This window comes from Patagioenas fasciata, chromosome 8 (assembly GCF_037038585.1).
Source record: "Patagioenas fasciata isolate bPatFas1 chromosome 8, bPatFas1.hap1, whole genome shotgun sequence".
Taxonomy (NCBI): domain Eukaryota; kingdom Metazoa; phylum Chordata; class Aves; order Columbiformes; family Columbidae; genus Patagioenas; species Patagioenas fasciata.
The window spans coordinates 5,842,577-5,857,553 of record NC_092527.1 but is presented as its reverse complement, the minus strand read 5'-3'; the positions used below and the strand labels follow the sequence as shown (position 1 = coordinate 5,857,553).

The 14,977-nt window shown below is 42.1% G+C and overlaps 1 protein-coding gene across 12 annotated transcripts in view; it reads right to left on the bottom strand.

The window, feature by feature from the left end:
- Window positions 1–14,977, bottom strand: part of PCDH15 (protocadherin related 15) — a 684,798-nt gene that overhangs the window by 190,022 nt on the left and 479,799 nt on the right. For 11 of the 12 annotated variants that reach the window (XM_071811575.1, XM_071811571.1, XM_071811570.1 and 8 more), the window contains 2 exons: window positions 6,946–7,054; window positions 1,875–1,987 (listed from right to left, as the gene is read on the bottom strand). In XM_071811575.1, coding sequence (XP_071667676.1) covers window positions 1,875–1,987; window positions 6,946–7,054 — 222 coding nt within the window. The remainder of the gene's footprint in view (window positions 1–1,874; window positions 1,988–6,945; window positions 7,055–14,977) is intronic. The other variant, XM_071811574.1, reaches the window with a different exon arrangement.

Here is a 14,977-nt window from a genome sequence, read left to right as displayed (position 1 = left end):
CCTTACTATACTCACAGTTGGTTTCCTCGGAAGATACAGCAAGGAGCCGTATATTAATAAACTTATCATCATCTTCCCAAAGAAACTGCTGCCCTCTTGGAGACGCACCGAAGGAGCCCAAAAATCTGTCCTAACTCTCCTGTCCTTAATAAATGCTCAGAGTTAGTATAAAACAGAAGAATTCCTACAAGTCCCACAGGCACTAGCTCCAGTCAGCTTCTGCTGGGCCATGCAGACACAGCTGGGGACCCAGGTGGCTCTGTCACACATATTTGTGTATGTTCCTTCGTTCCTCCTTATTTCAAGAGCAGAGAGTGTATCGTTGCGCCCCCTGCTCCCAAATGACTGGAAGTTCTGCTTCTGCTCTGAAGGGGGGGAAAAAAAGAAAAGAAAAAGAAAAAAGGAAAATAATCCTCCTGAGATTTTCCCTGAGGAATGACCAGCATTTGGCTGTGAGCATCAAGTCCAAGAGGCACCAAAGCCCAGCCAAACACCCCCCGAAACACTGGAGGGGGAGGGATGCAAATAAATAATTGGTAACAGCAGTGTAACCCTTGAGTTTAGAAATAGATTAAATAATATTAATATGAACAGCAAGAGCTTTATGACAGCCCTACTTTCTATTCTGTGTAAGATACACCAGTAAATACCCAAGTGATCCATGACTTCAAAATACACTAACGCAATTCCCTTCTCCTTTGTTTGCTCCTCCGCTTACCAATAAATACAGAAAAACGTATAGAATTTTCTGTGTCATTCGACAACAGCTTAAGGGACAACTCCAGACTGTCTCCAGAAGAACCAAATGTAATTCGGTTCTGTTCTCATTAGAGACCGTCTTTACTGAAGCAACTTTAGCAGCCCACTCACACAAATTTCACCTGTGGCAAACTTTACGGCTTTGTAGAATTCTGCTCAAAGTAAAATTAATACCTTAGCACGTTTAACAAGTTTAGCAGTTAAATACTGATATCATCGCTTCCTATTCTTTTCCTCTTAATCCTCAAATCAGCAAAGCAAGCAGCAAATGCTGGAAATATTTTATGCTTGCAAACCTGGGACTCAGCAAGCAGTGAAGACACACTTTGAGGTTTTTTGTAACAACACACTCACATGTGCTTTGATCACTCGATTCAGTTGAGAAGAACTGCAGCCTGTGGAATCAAGGACAAAGCAGTACGTACAACAGAAGAGGAGGTCAACTCTCCTCAGCAATTTGAAAAGATAACCCCACGGAAGTGGTTTCTGCCTCTTCCTGGCAACAGGAGCCGAATGAGACCAGCACGGGTTGTGTTGCAGAAGTTCTCTCTTTATTCAGTAGCAAAGCTCTGCAGTGAGCTGCCTTTTATTGAATGATCCCTGAACAACAACAACAACCAGAACAAAAAAATCCAACCAAACAAAACTAAAACTAAACTTACCCCTGCTCCCCAAAGCAACCACAAAACCAAACCAACCAAATCCACACAAACATTGCTACGTGACACTGAGATGACTTTTCGTTCTCTTTGCTCCCAATATTCAGTACAATTATTTGGATCCATATGATTCTCCAGCGTGGGTTGTGAACTGGAGAAAACATGAACTACAAACCAGATGCATTCTTAGGAGAGCTGAGTTTGTAAAAAGCAAATGTTAGTTTGTTCATACAACATCAGTATATCATGAAGTGTTAGAAATGTATCGTGATTCACTCCCTTTTCAATAATCCTTCACACCTTTCTTTCCCCATGACCGTGCTAATTGATGCCTCACAAGCTAAAAAATGCATATTAAAAAGCGCAGGAACAAGCCCACCCCACATTTTCTCTAGAGTTTTTTGCTACTAAGCATTTTTCAAGAGCGTATGGAAATAATAATTCAGCCAAAATTACCTTAATAACCAAGTCAAACTTCTGGTGCAAATCCCTGTTGATTGGCTTTAGGAGCGTGAGTTCAGCTGTTGTGAGATTCATATGGAAATAGTGCACATAATCCTCAGGAGTACCTGCAAAAAAGACATTGAAGTTTGAACAAATGCTGTATCTAAAAGATTTACTGTAAACTATATGCATTTTACTCAGTAGCCAAAGGAACATGAACTAATCCTTCTATTATAAGGATAAAATATTGCATCACGTGTACATGTGGCTTAATGACACTACTAACGTTATGTGTTTAACAGTATCATCATTTCCTTTCTCCCCCTACTCATGAAGATTCTTCTCAACTGGGCATCTCTCAGTACTCGATAGCAACAGGAGCCCAAACACACCTGCAGGTGCTGGAAATTCTGCTTCTCAGTTTCCAGGAGAGATGTGTAAATGTAATCTGATAAGAGGATGTGGAGAAATGAGCTTTCAGCATAAACCATCTGCCATTTCTAGCCACCACACTCCTGAAACTCAGCTTGCTCAACCCACTCCCCTGAGATTGTGAAATACAGCTTTGAAATACATTTCCCCGAGGTACCGCTGGACATAGGTCGACAGTATGCCAGAAAGCAAACAACACTGCGAATCATTTTTTAGAGCACATATTTAAACAAAGAAAACATACAATGAGGTGATTTGACAAAGACGTTACCACTAAGTACATGATAGCCATACATCAGTAACAACAGGTTATGTTGTTTTATAAATCCTTCTAAGAAAAGCAGCTGCTCATCAGGCAGGAAGCATCAGATGAAACCTCATCGGTGTCCAACAGCTTCCATTTATTGGCTGCAGTAAACAGGGTTTTCACAGCTCCGAGTTTCCAGGATACATTCAAACCCGCCTGGACACCTTCCTGTGGAACCTCATCTGGGTGTTCCTGCTCCATGGGGGGATTGCACTGGATGAGCTTTCCAGGGCTCTTCCCATCCCTGACATCCTGGGATTCTGTGATATTCTCCAACTCAGTTAAAACAGAAGCAGTGGGAGTCCGAATAGATCAGAGAAGCTGCGGAGATCCAGTGAGGGCGATGCAAAGGACCCATCCTGTTAGAAACAGCATGAACTCTGGCATCTCACAGCTTATCTGCCTGACAGATTACCTGAAGAAACCGAAATACAGATTGCAGATCTAAGATCTGGAGTCCTTTTAGGTCTAGCACTAGTCCTGTGCTCCCGGCTGATGGTACAAATGCCCCAGTAAGTCCTCTGAGCTCACCAGTTACGCTGTCTCAAAACAGCAGGACAAATATTGCTGTGACAAATCCTCCATGCAATCTAATAGGGCACAGGATTCAGCACAAAAACAACCACTTTTCTGAGAAATGATGCTGTCTGTTCACCTTTCCAGTGGAATGATTAGAAAGTGCTTTTAAAGAGTGCGTAGCTATCCCAAGGAGACAGATTACTGTCCACACTCATGTGCAATACTTTAATTTGCAACTCATCATACGACAACCATTTGCTACACTGGGTGTATATTATGTGTATAGACACACACACTGTATGCACTCTGTGAGTATCTCCGTATACATGTATGCCATACACCTGCGGACTAGTAATAGGAAGAACCCATTGTGGATTCTTCTTTCACCAACATAAATGCAGAGTTTCTAGCTCCAAGTCCCCTCCCCCCGTTCCCCCCCTTTCAATTTCAGCTCCTAATTAACGGATTGAATTTTTTAAGAGCACTAGGCATCCAGCAAGAGTTTTGGCAGAGAACAGATTGCTGCAGCCTTAGGAGGCTGCACATCACAGGTGCCAATGCTGAAGCCAAGAAAAAGATCAAGAAATGAAGGACTACATGCAAAAGCACTAAGAAAGCAGAAAACAAGATGTTCCTGAAGGAGAACAGATACACAGGGGAGGATGGAGACGGCTGTAAGAGGCACAAAGTGATCTACAGCAGGGAAGATGAAGTTAAGATTGTGTAAGGAAAGAATCAAACACTGTCTGTGGGTCTATTGCAATGACCTAAATATTATATTAACACTCCTGAACTGGAAAACTTAGTGCATGAAAAAATAAAACAAAAAAAGAACACTCAACAGGTAAAGGAGGACTAGACAGCAAACAAGATGAAAAGGAAAGTAAAGATCAAAGTGTAACAGAGCTGGAATGCCTGAATCCCAATTGATGATGCCTGTTCAGCTGTTGCTGGCCACAGGAAGAGTCCAAACTCTTGGGTACCTTAAATTCTGAAAGCAAAGCTTTCCAGGAACAGAGATATCTGCTTCTGAACACACAAAAATATCTGCGTTTTGGCAGAGCAGAGCAACCCTCAGTCCACACTGTTGCCTGGTCTGCTTCCAGAAAGCAGGAATTTCCTACTGCAGCTGTAACAATAGAACTTCAAATTGTGTTGTCTGCATATACAGACAAGTGGTACTGGAGAACTGCCGATCCCTCACAAATGAAACCTGCGGGAGGCTGTAAGTCAGGAAAAGCAAAGAGGTCTGAAGCTCTGTGGATGAGTTCCGAGCCTCTAGAAAAACTCACCTGGTCTGAAAATGTTGCTGTGTCTTTTTGACTCTTCATTTAACTATTGGCCAACCAGAACACTTAAATGTCCAAAACTGGCAGCAGAAACCACAGAGAGAGTTCCAGGGGCAAAACTAGAAGCTGATGAGTTAAAGGTAAAATTGACTTTTCCCCAAGGACCAGCACCAGAGAAAAGAAAGCCTTAAAATTATTAATAAAAAGAGCTAAAGGAAAAACTTCAAACAGGGCTGAGCAGTAAATACAAAAGTCACACAGGATTGTGGATGCAGTTAGTGCTAAGGAAAAACAATAGCCTGAGACTGAAGGTGAGGAAAGTTGAGCTGGTTTCTACCCCCTTTTTATTGCACACACATGATATGCAAAGAGAAGGGGCTTGCAAACACACTTGTGTACGCCAGACACTGTCTGTGGGTCTATTGCGATGACCTAAGTATTATATTAACACTCCTGAAAGTCAAGGATTGGAAAAATTAGTGCATGAAAAAACAATTCCAAACATCTGGGCATTTTATAAGAAATTAAATATTACAGTATGGCCCCAGTTCAATCCTCTTCTCTGAAGCACTTTACTGTTCTTTGGAAGGCAGCTCTTTCATCAATACTTTAAATAGTAGACAAGAGTCCTAGTAGTATTATGCCATAACTAGTTCTCTAATCTTAGGATGATCCTCAAGAATATTTAAGACCTGAACTTCTATTGTTTTATCAGTACCGGTCCGTAACTACTTCAACAAGTACATTCAGACATCTCGATATATCCTTTGAGAGGACTATACTCAGCAGGATGAGGTTAGCAAGTCACATCAGGCACAAGTGAGCTCAGGATCTACTGTGAAGATGCAATAAGACAATGAGAAAGATGCACAGACTTAGTATCTTCATATATAACATCCATAGTGCCCCAAAAACATGCCAGGACTTGACTTGTATAGGTGTGCAGTGGGAGGAAGAAAGCAGGGTAAAAGCAAAACCAAATTAGAACTTGGTCAAATCAAATGAAACTCATATTCACTAAGTAGCTTACTCTCTTATTCTATGGGCATAGTTCAGACCTGCCAGGGTTTAAAAAAAGACATATCCAAAGATATAAAGAAGAGCTGCATTTAGACCTAAAGCAAGGGAAAAAACTATATAACGAGAAATATCTGCAAGGCCTACTTCCTATGAAACTATTCAATGTTTTCTGAGGTTGAGGCTAAAATATGAATAGCACTAAATACTGGCAGAAACGAAGACTTAAAATCCAAAAAGAGAGGGGACAAGGAAGGACAAGGAAGGGACAAGGAAGTGAAGAACATTTAAAAAAATTGACTAGATGATGCACTGTTCACAGAGGATTTTTAAACTAGCCAATTCAATTTATAAATAAACCAAGTCAATTTTCAAACATAAAAACACTTAGGATATTTAGAAGTACGTGCAAATTTCCTTACGAAAGTTTTGCTGGCCAAGGACTAGTTGACAGCAATACAACCCTTGCTCTGCCAGATCTGAATCCAGTTACAGCCTGAAGGAATCCACTCGCTTCATGGCTATCCCAACAAAACCTGCCATTTTAGATCAGAGGATGCTGAGCCTGACCTGCCACCGGCGTGTCCCTTGTCGCGCTCCTGGGAGCAGTGCCCTGGAAATGCCTCAAGACCATTTTGTTTTAATGAGAAGCAAAACTACGCAATCCGCTTGTTAACATCTTGTGGTTCTCTGTGGGTGAGAAAGCCGTGTAGCTGCAGTTTAACACAGCAAACGTGAAAAAGATGCGATTCCAGAAAAAACACAACTTCCAATTGCCATGTTAGTCACAGGGCACAGAAATTACTACAATGTCATTCTCTGTAATTCAGGAAGCGCAACTGCAAAGCCCGGTCTTAGGCCTTTCCGTTATCAAATCATACAAGCCAAGCAACTGGAAACAAATGTTAAACACAGGAAAGTAGCAGAAACAAACCAAACAAACCACTAAAAACACAGCAGAATACAAGAAATCCCCCAGCAAAGTGGGTGTTTGTCTGAGATCTTTCTAGAACTGCATTTTTCTCTGGTCAGAAAACAGCATGGTCAACTGAACTAACGCCAAATGACAAGGGAGGGTACACAAGCTCACGGCAGCAAACTTAAAGGTGGATGCATTAAGAGCCGTTACATTGCTCTGCAAAAAGACTTTAAGAAGGAACCCTGCTCTAACTGCCTTTCTTTAGCATCTTTCATTGTGCTTTTGAACCTGCGAATGTCAAATACATGGCAGCACAGCTCCAAGAACAGAGCAGCCTCTCTTGTGTGTTTGCTCCTCCATTCGCTAAACCAGGCCATTCTGAATATCATTGGAATAAATAACAATAAATAATGCAACCATCTGAAATAAGCTTCTAAATGGCAATTAAGCATAAATAGGTAGAACAATGATTTGAAACGTCCCACTAACCACAATATGAATTGTTATTAGGTTTCCACTCTCCCAGTCAATCTTTTTCTGGCCATCATAACAAAAGTGACTGATTGATTGTGAGCAAAAGCAAGAGTAGCAGACACCAACCAACTAGGATGGAATAGAGGATGCCCGGTCGATCAGACGGAGGCTGGATGTTTCGGTCCTGATCTATGGCTTGGATGGGTGGAGTGACACTGATGGGATTCACACGTGCCTGGAATGAAAAATCAGACAGATTTGAAACAGAAACATTAGAAAGCCAGTAGGCAGATCTGTAACACAAAAACATCCCACTCAAAAGGGTATTTGCTGAATTTGCAGGAGAAAAAAATCCTCATATTTAAGAATAGTTACAGCACATGTCCCTTTTGAAATCAAAATTAAGTGGGTAAGATTTCGATAGCAATCTGCTTTCCATGAGAGATTTTATCCTAGAATAGCACCTCCAAGGAGAGGAAGTTCACAAACGTTCAAGCAAATGCCTGACTATGCTGCTGTGCCTCTTGAACCAGACACTTCATACACTATCATAGCAGTGAAACACAGCAAACGCTTCAAAGGGAAATCAAACCAAACTGAATTTCAGAATAATTAGGAGCTGAGGTGGATGTGATACACAAACACATACTGCAAAATAACTTCAAGGCAAGGCACAGCCATTTGAAGGGTAGGTACATCTGAAAAGCTGAGACGGACGCTGTGGTAATTCTCACTGTTATTCCAAGGTAGAACGATCTCGCACGCCAAACGTGGAAGCAGAACGCCAGAAAAGGCATCTGCAGCCTTTCGGCTCCTTCAGTATTTGTATGTCCAGTTCTTTACCTACCAACTTCATAGCATTCCTGTAGCTCCTAACAGCCCCTGGCCCTCATTGTCGCTTGGACTGTTTCTCTCAAGTTTTCCTCTGCTGATCCACTCTCCAGCAGTAACACCAGAGCTGCCATTCCAAACTCTGAAAGAAGCTTCTGTAACCCTGGCTGCTTAATCAACCAGAAACAAGGCTGCCCCATGAATGTGTGTGCATCAGTCTCTGCCCTCCCCTCGGAACTGCTGTTTCCTTTTTTCCACATGCAACTAATCCTGGCGGTCTTTGCTCTGGAAAGCTCAAACGCTCCACGTTCTGCAAGAGGGAACTTGAAATGTAGCGTAGGAATAGGAAGGAGACAAGCCCACGCTTGGCCAAGTTTTGGCACAGAAATCCCGCTGCTGCGATTTGGAAGAAACCTGCCAGAGCTTCCGCGATGCCTGTCAATAAACCTAGAGGGAAAAGGGGTGAGCCAAGAGGAGAACACCAAGGGGAGAGACTTAATAACCCTTCCTGCAATTCTGGATATGGAGCCATGTGGTCATCTGCAATAACACAACTGTTCTGCCCACATTTGCCACCCAGAAGTTGTGTCCTACAGGAGCCCAGGTCCTTTGTCACCCGCCTGCTTCCACTTTTGTCTCTTTAAAAAATTAAACTCTTAAAAGTGTAATGAGGACGTGAGCTCAAAATAGGCATAAAGAAAGAGAGGAGAAGATATATTTGACATCTGTTTGAATTTTTAAAATGCTTTAGGACTGCATACAAGTTCCATGCTGAGAGATAAGATTATGCGTAAAACTGTCCAAGACTAAAATGTTATTTTTGAATTTTCAGATCAGTTGAAGCATTCCAGACACATCTACATTATAGTTAAAAAGATACCCACACCAAAAGCAGTCTGCTTTGCTAAGTTTAAACACAATATTGCAGGCCAAGCTAAAATATCCGAGTCTACACTAGAGCATCAGCAATGGATCCATCCTTGTCAACAAGGAGCTGTCAGCCGCACCGACCGCCGAGATCAGACTGAAACAGTTCTTGTTGTATAGAGAACTCAGAAAGCAAGGACACGTGCTGCTTTCTAATTCAAGGAGAGGCTCGAGAGCAGCATTTCAAAAAACCGCATTTGATATAAAACCGGTTCTACTTGAACAATAGCTCATTTATCCCATGCTGCCACTGACTCCTCAGAACCAAAGCAATCAATTGAATAGAAGCACGTTGTGGAAGAAAATCAAGTCGTAGAAGAAATCTAGGAATGAGACGTGAAGTCCATTCAATTTTTATTCCATGTAAGCTGTTTTTTCAAGTACTGTACACAAATGGGCTGCTCATAAACTAGAAGATATCGGTGCAACAAGATCAGTCACAATCCACTGAAATGTTTGGGGATAGTTTAAAGCTGTTTTGAATTAAATAGGCTGACGTGTCTTGAAATAAAGCTAAAGGTACTTTCGTATAGTTTTAATAATAACATAAGCACCTTAGAACTACAAAAACATAACTGCACAAAGAAGCAGCCGTTATCTTAATAAGTTTCTAAAAGCACGTGCGGGATTGTTTGCGTGCATGTGCTTACTGTGAAAATAATTATTCTAAAACTGTGTAGTCAAACATGCTCTGACCAACAGCAGTAATAACTATGATTATTACGTAGGGTGTATGTAAATCTTTCCTATTTATGTACGGACGAGGAGAGCTTCATAAAAAGACAGAAGCTCATTAAAAGGACAATAGTGACATGTTTGTGGGGCCCACGACTGCATGAAGGAGACTCAGATGGAGGCAATACAAAGGACGTGGCGTTTTCCTTGAGCCAGGCTCAAAGCAGCACGGCGACAGCAGGAGGGAAGGTTCCCCAGAATAAATAGACGGCCTGCAAGAACCAGCCGCTTCCAAAGAACACCCAAGGGTTCACTAGAAAAATCAAAGCTGGGGACTTGTCTAAGCCCAAAAACCTCCCTCTGTCCCCAGACTCTGAGCCTGTATCCAGACACTCACCCACGTTTCCAGCCAAGGACACAAGGATCCAAATTCTGAGCTGATTAAGTGACTCAGTGATTTTGAAGGCAGTAAGACCAGACTGCCCTGTCCCTCTGTTGTCGGGTTTGGCACACTGGATTTCAATCACTGAAACACACAGGTTACTCCTTGTGTCTGACCATTTATAGTCTCTACGGCTCCAACAAAGCTAAGAAAGATGCACATAATGGTTTGCAATGTTCAAATTGTATAAACATAGAGATGCAGCGTTCTTTTCTCTTTCCACATGTTTTGGTGTGTGTCACAGTTTTCTAGGAATGGCTGAGAACTGTAGAGCATTTCAGAATGATACCTTGTACTGCCAACACAAAATCCTCCGAAGGAAAACAACGCACCACGTTTAACCATCATTCTCTCTGGTGTAAAAGAACATAGATACACGTGTTTTATCAGAACAGGGCGGTCAATATTAGCACAACTAGTTAACACAAGACATTTCATGTTAGCGTTTTTAAACCCTGAAAAATAATATATTTTTCAGCTTTCCCAGTTTGAAGCCGTAACTGTGCCCAATGGACTTCAAATGAAGTCCGGAGGCTGGCTATCAACACACAAGGCACTCACGGCTTAGCTAATGAATTCACTGATCAACACAGCAGAACTCTCATCTCCACACAAACAAGGGTGAGAAGCTTTGTGCTGGATAGAAAATATTAGTAAAGCAACATACATTACCCCATACTGACACTCAGAATCCCTTCAAAGGGAGCCCTACAATATTAAACCAACAAAGTTGTTGATTAATTGATGAATCATTACGGTTACACTGCTTCTCCTTGTGCTTGCTTGAGAAACACATGAGGTTAGAGCACGAGCTGTAAATTGGAAATTAGCTACATGACAGCCACGCTGTGCAGAAACACCGACTCTATTGCACTAAAACAGCAGGAAGAATTGCAAACCCATTCCAACATCATCTCTTGCTGCTGCTCCAGACGCTTTGCCAGTACAACAAGGGCTGTGACAAAACGCTAATGAACACAAATCCATCATAAAGTACTTGTGTGTCAGGAAAATGTAGAAAATATTTCAACAGAGTTATTCAGCCACAAGGGAAGTAAATCCCAAAAGCAAGCAGGACCCTAGAGAAGCATTCACAGCCGAAGATACCACCAAAGCACTTGTCATCAGTCGGATTGTGTATGTCACGTTGAATAACACACCGGGAAGCTGAAACACAGAATGGAGACTAAATCCTTTGCAGAAAATTGTTTTGATCAAATTGTCAAGGAGCCAAACAGGTCTATATAACAAAAATCCCATGTCTGAGAAAACCCGCTTTCTGAGAAACAGCAAAGCTACATGAGGAAACCAACTCCTTCAAAATCTACGTCACTCAACACTAAAAATTTGCAGCCAATTCACTTGATCAGTACATCAAGGTCCATGTTTTGTTCGAATAATACTTTTGACCACCAGTGGTGTTGCAGAGTCCAACCCAATGTCCAATGAAATGTCCATACGTGACGTGAAAATGAAACGCGGGCAGCATTCCTGGAGACGAGCTTTGCACCGGGGGAAACGGCACCGTTCTCAGCACCACCAGTGAAACAGGAACCGCGCTACACCTGGGGAACAGCCCACAGGAAACCTAGTATTATGAAATTATTGTTAAAAATTGTTCAAAGCTACGAATATGCAGGAAGTAATAATAATGGGGGTTGATCACCAAGTTTCAAATAAATCTAACTTTTCTATATATTTGGTTTTTAGAAGTTCACCTTCACTTCTAAAAGCTACTGATAGAAATACATGGAGTTGCTGTCTCTGAACTAACCTCTCATGTCTTCCGTGGGGGTACGAGAAGTGTTTTACTAAGTGGTGAGAAACATCAAGACATGAGATTGATTATTAGGAAGGGATCTGCTTTCTAAATTCAGCACCATAACTGTCAAATAGCTTTTAGCACCTTCTTCAGTTGTTCAATACAATCCATGGTTGCTGTGCTGTGTCCAATGTTTATGTAGGTTACCAAAATGAAAACTGTAAAATTCAAATATCCTGACAGATCACATTGTTAACAAAGTAAGCTGCCAAAAAGCACAATTCCATTCATTTATTTGTAAAAACAAGCCACCTTTGAGGAGGAAAATGTATTTTGAAACAGCAGCAAGACAGCATAATGAATCAGAGCAAAGAGGAAAATAAAGACTGTTTTTATCAATGATGTCTTCCAGGAACAGCAGGTCCAAAAAAGAACTGAATTTCATCAGGATCTGATCACAGTGTTTACCGAATTGCTTTTTCTGTATCTGACATGCTTTATAAGAAATGTCTCCAACAGAGAATTTGTGCTGGAGACTAAACAGAATCCATTATGCAATGGGCCTCCTGCCTTGGCACTCAGGTATAATCTCCTGTGCAATTCAGGCAAAAGAACAACTCAGACTGGAGCTTCTACTCGTCCCATCGTGATGACTGTGATTAAAGAACAATCAACATTTCCTTTCTGACATTTCACTTTTTACCATACGAAACATGGACTCTATCGCCTTGATTATCTTTCACATTCTCCATGGAAGGTTTATGATGATGATTTCTGTTCAGGATTCAGGACGAGGCAAGAGAAGAGCTGCAGAAAAGCAAGTTGTGAAACTCCAACACACCTACTTCTGCTTGGCACAGATTCATAAAAAATAGAAAATATTTAAAGATCAGTGTAACACTACCTAATGACTTTCTTTTTTCATTTCTAAGAGTGATTTCATTATGATACAAAAGTCTGTGAAATATTAACCCTTTTTGTTTTCTTTCAAATGCTTATTCCTCTCAGAAGGGAAGAAGAATACAGTTGTCAGCTGTGTCAACAGGTGCCAATTTCAGCTGAGTTTGCAAACTCTTAATCTTGAGATTAAGGAGAAGAGGCTGATGGCTTCTCTAATGCCTTTAGAAAAATTAGCCACAGTATAATACACTAGAAAAGGCACAAGTAGTTCTGATCGAAGCTTTGATCAAATGCAGGGCATGGCCTGATATATACAGGTATATATATATAGATATATATATATATATACACAGCACCTTTCAGCCTGAGAAAAACGACACAGACAAAATACACAAAAGGTCTATAAAACCGTGTTACAGAGAGCTCCCTGTCTCTTCAAACAAACTCGGGGATGTCTAAACAAATACCTGGCGTTCAGGCTCAAAATGTGCAGAACAACAAGGATCTTCACCCAAATCTGGTCGTGCATCTTGCTGCGGGCACTGTAGCTGCTCCAAGTTGACCTGGCCTCCAAAATCAGGTTCACAGCACAAACCCAAACCAATCTATTATTATATCTATTTTTAAGACGGCGCTTCTAATTGTGATGTAGGAGAACCCTTTGGGGGAGTATCACCAGTACCACTGGTGGGACACTTCTTATGGTAATTTGTGTGAAACTAAACCAAAAAACCCATCCATTAAAAATAATTTAAAAAAAGAGGTGAACATAAAAATGAGTAGGTCAGTATTTCACCCAGATTCTTTGTTTCTTGATGATTCATTCTGTACGTAGATTCATTAGGTTAAGGCTGTTGGCTTCTTTTTTATTTACACATAGATTATCGTCCTTCAGAGAACTCTGCTTTGGTAGAGCTGTTTTCTCACCTGGTGAACAAGCAAAGTCAAAATCTCACAGGAGAGGAAATTTCAAAAGTGTTGAACCTGCAGTCAAGCAGCCAGAAGCTGTGCTGCCATCCAGAGACCTGGACACGCTGCAGAGCTGGGCGGGGAGAAATTCAATGAAATAGAACAAGGGCAAGCGTAGAGTCTTGAATTTGGGCAGGAACAACACCAGGTTCCAGTATAAGTTGGGGGATGACCTATTAGAGAGCAGCGTAGGGGAAAGGGACCTGGGGGTCCTGGGAACGACAGGGTGACCATGAGCCAGCACTGGGTCCTTGTGGCCAGGAAGGCCAATGGTACCTGGGGTGGGTTAGAAGGGGTTGGTCAGTAGGTCAGAGAGGTTCTCCTGCCCCTCTGCTCTGCCCTGGGGAGACCACACCTGCAATATTGTGTCCAGTTGTGGCCCCTCAGTTCCAGAAGGACAGGGAACTGCTGGAGAGAGTCCAGCGCAGCCACCAAGATGCTGAAGGGAGTGGAGCATCTCCCGTGTGAGGAAAGGCTGAGGGAGCTGGGGCTCTGGAGCTGGAGAAGAGGAGACTGAGGGGTGGCTCATTCATGGTTACAGATATAGAAAGCGTGAGTGTCAGGAGGATGGAGCCAGGCTCTTCACGGTGACAACCAGTCACAGGACAACGGGCAATGGGTACAAACTGGAACACAGGAGGTTCCACTTAAATATGAGAAGAAACTTCTTGATGGTGAGGGTGGCAGAGCCTGGCCCAGGCTGCCCAGGGAGGTTGTGGAGTCTCCTTCTGTGCAGACATTCAAACCCGCCTGGACACCTTCCTGTGGAACCTCAGCTGGGTGTTCCTGCTCCATGGGGGGATTGCACTGGATGAGCTTTCCAGGGCCTTTCAACCCCTGACATTCTGGGATTCTGGAATTCCCATCAGTCAGGCTATCAGCACCACCCTCAGTGTATTGAAATTTTGCATTTAAGGCTTCTTTCCTCAAGCCCATTGCTCTTCCAGAACAAAAAGCAGCAATTATTTACAAAGCAAACTCCTACCTATCTTGCCATATGAGCTCTTTCAACTTGAGGGATGGATGCAAAGCTGAGTAACCGCATTTTCCTGTTTCTGAAGAGCACGTTCCACCACCGGTTTCCTCATGCTTTAGAGGAAAGGTTCTGAGGATTTAAGCAAGGTTTTCTACCCAAGTATTATCAACAAGCTGAAAGGGGAATCTTTCTTCCCGACCCTTAATGAACGGCTAGTTTCTAGTTTAATGGGATTGCCTAGCTACTGAAATGATAATTATCTCTACAAGGATTACTATTATGACATAGATGAGAATTTTTCTTAAGTTCACTGATAAAACATCACTGCAAGAGTATTTCGTCTAAATGTCAACATTTAAATGTTTCTCAATGACATTTAAGGATCAAATACACTAATATATATGCCTCCTCTTTGACAATAGCTCTAGTACATGCTGTAACAAGCAGAGTTTTATGAAATACAAAACACAAGTGCAGATTGTGAAAGTGGCTTTTTTTTTGTCATGGCAAATATCCAAGACAGCCATTAAATCACACGAGCAGTTGCTTGTATGTTCAAGATCCAGGCCCGAGCTCAGGATGGACAGGGATGGTGTTTCTCAGGCACCTTCCTCGAGGTTTGGAGGAGAGAAAGGCTCAACCGCTTCGTTTCTGAAATCCCTTAACGGTATCACAG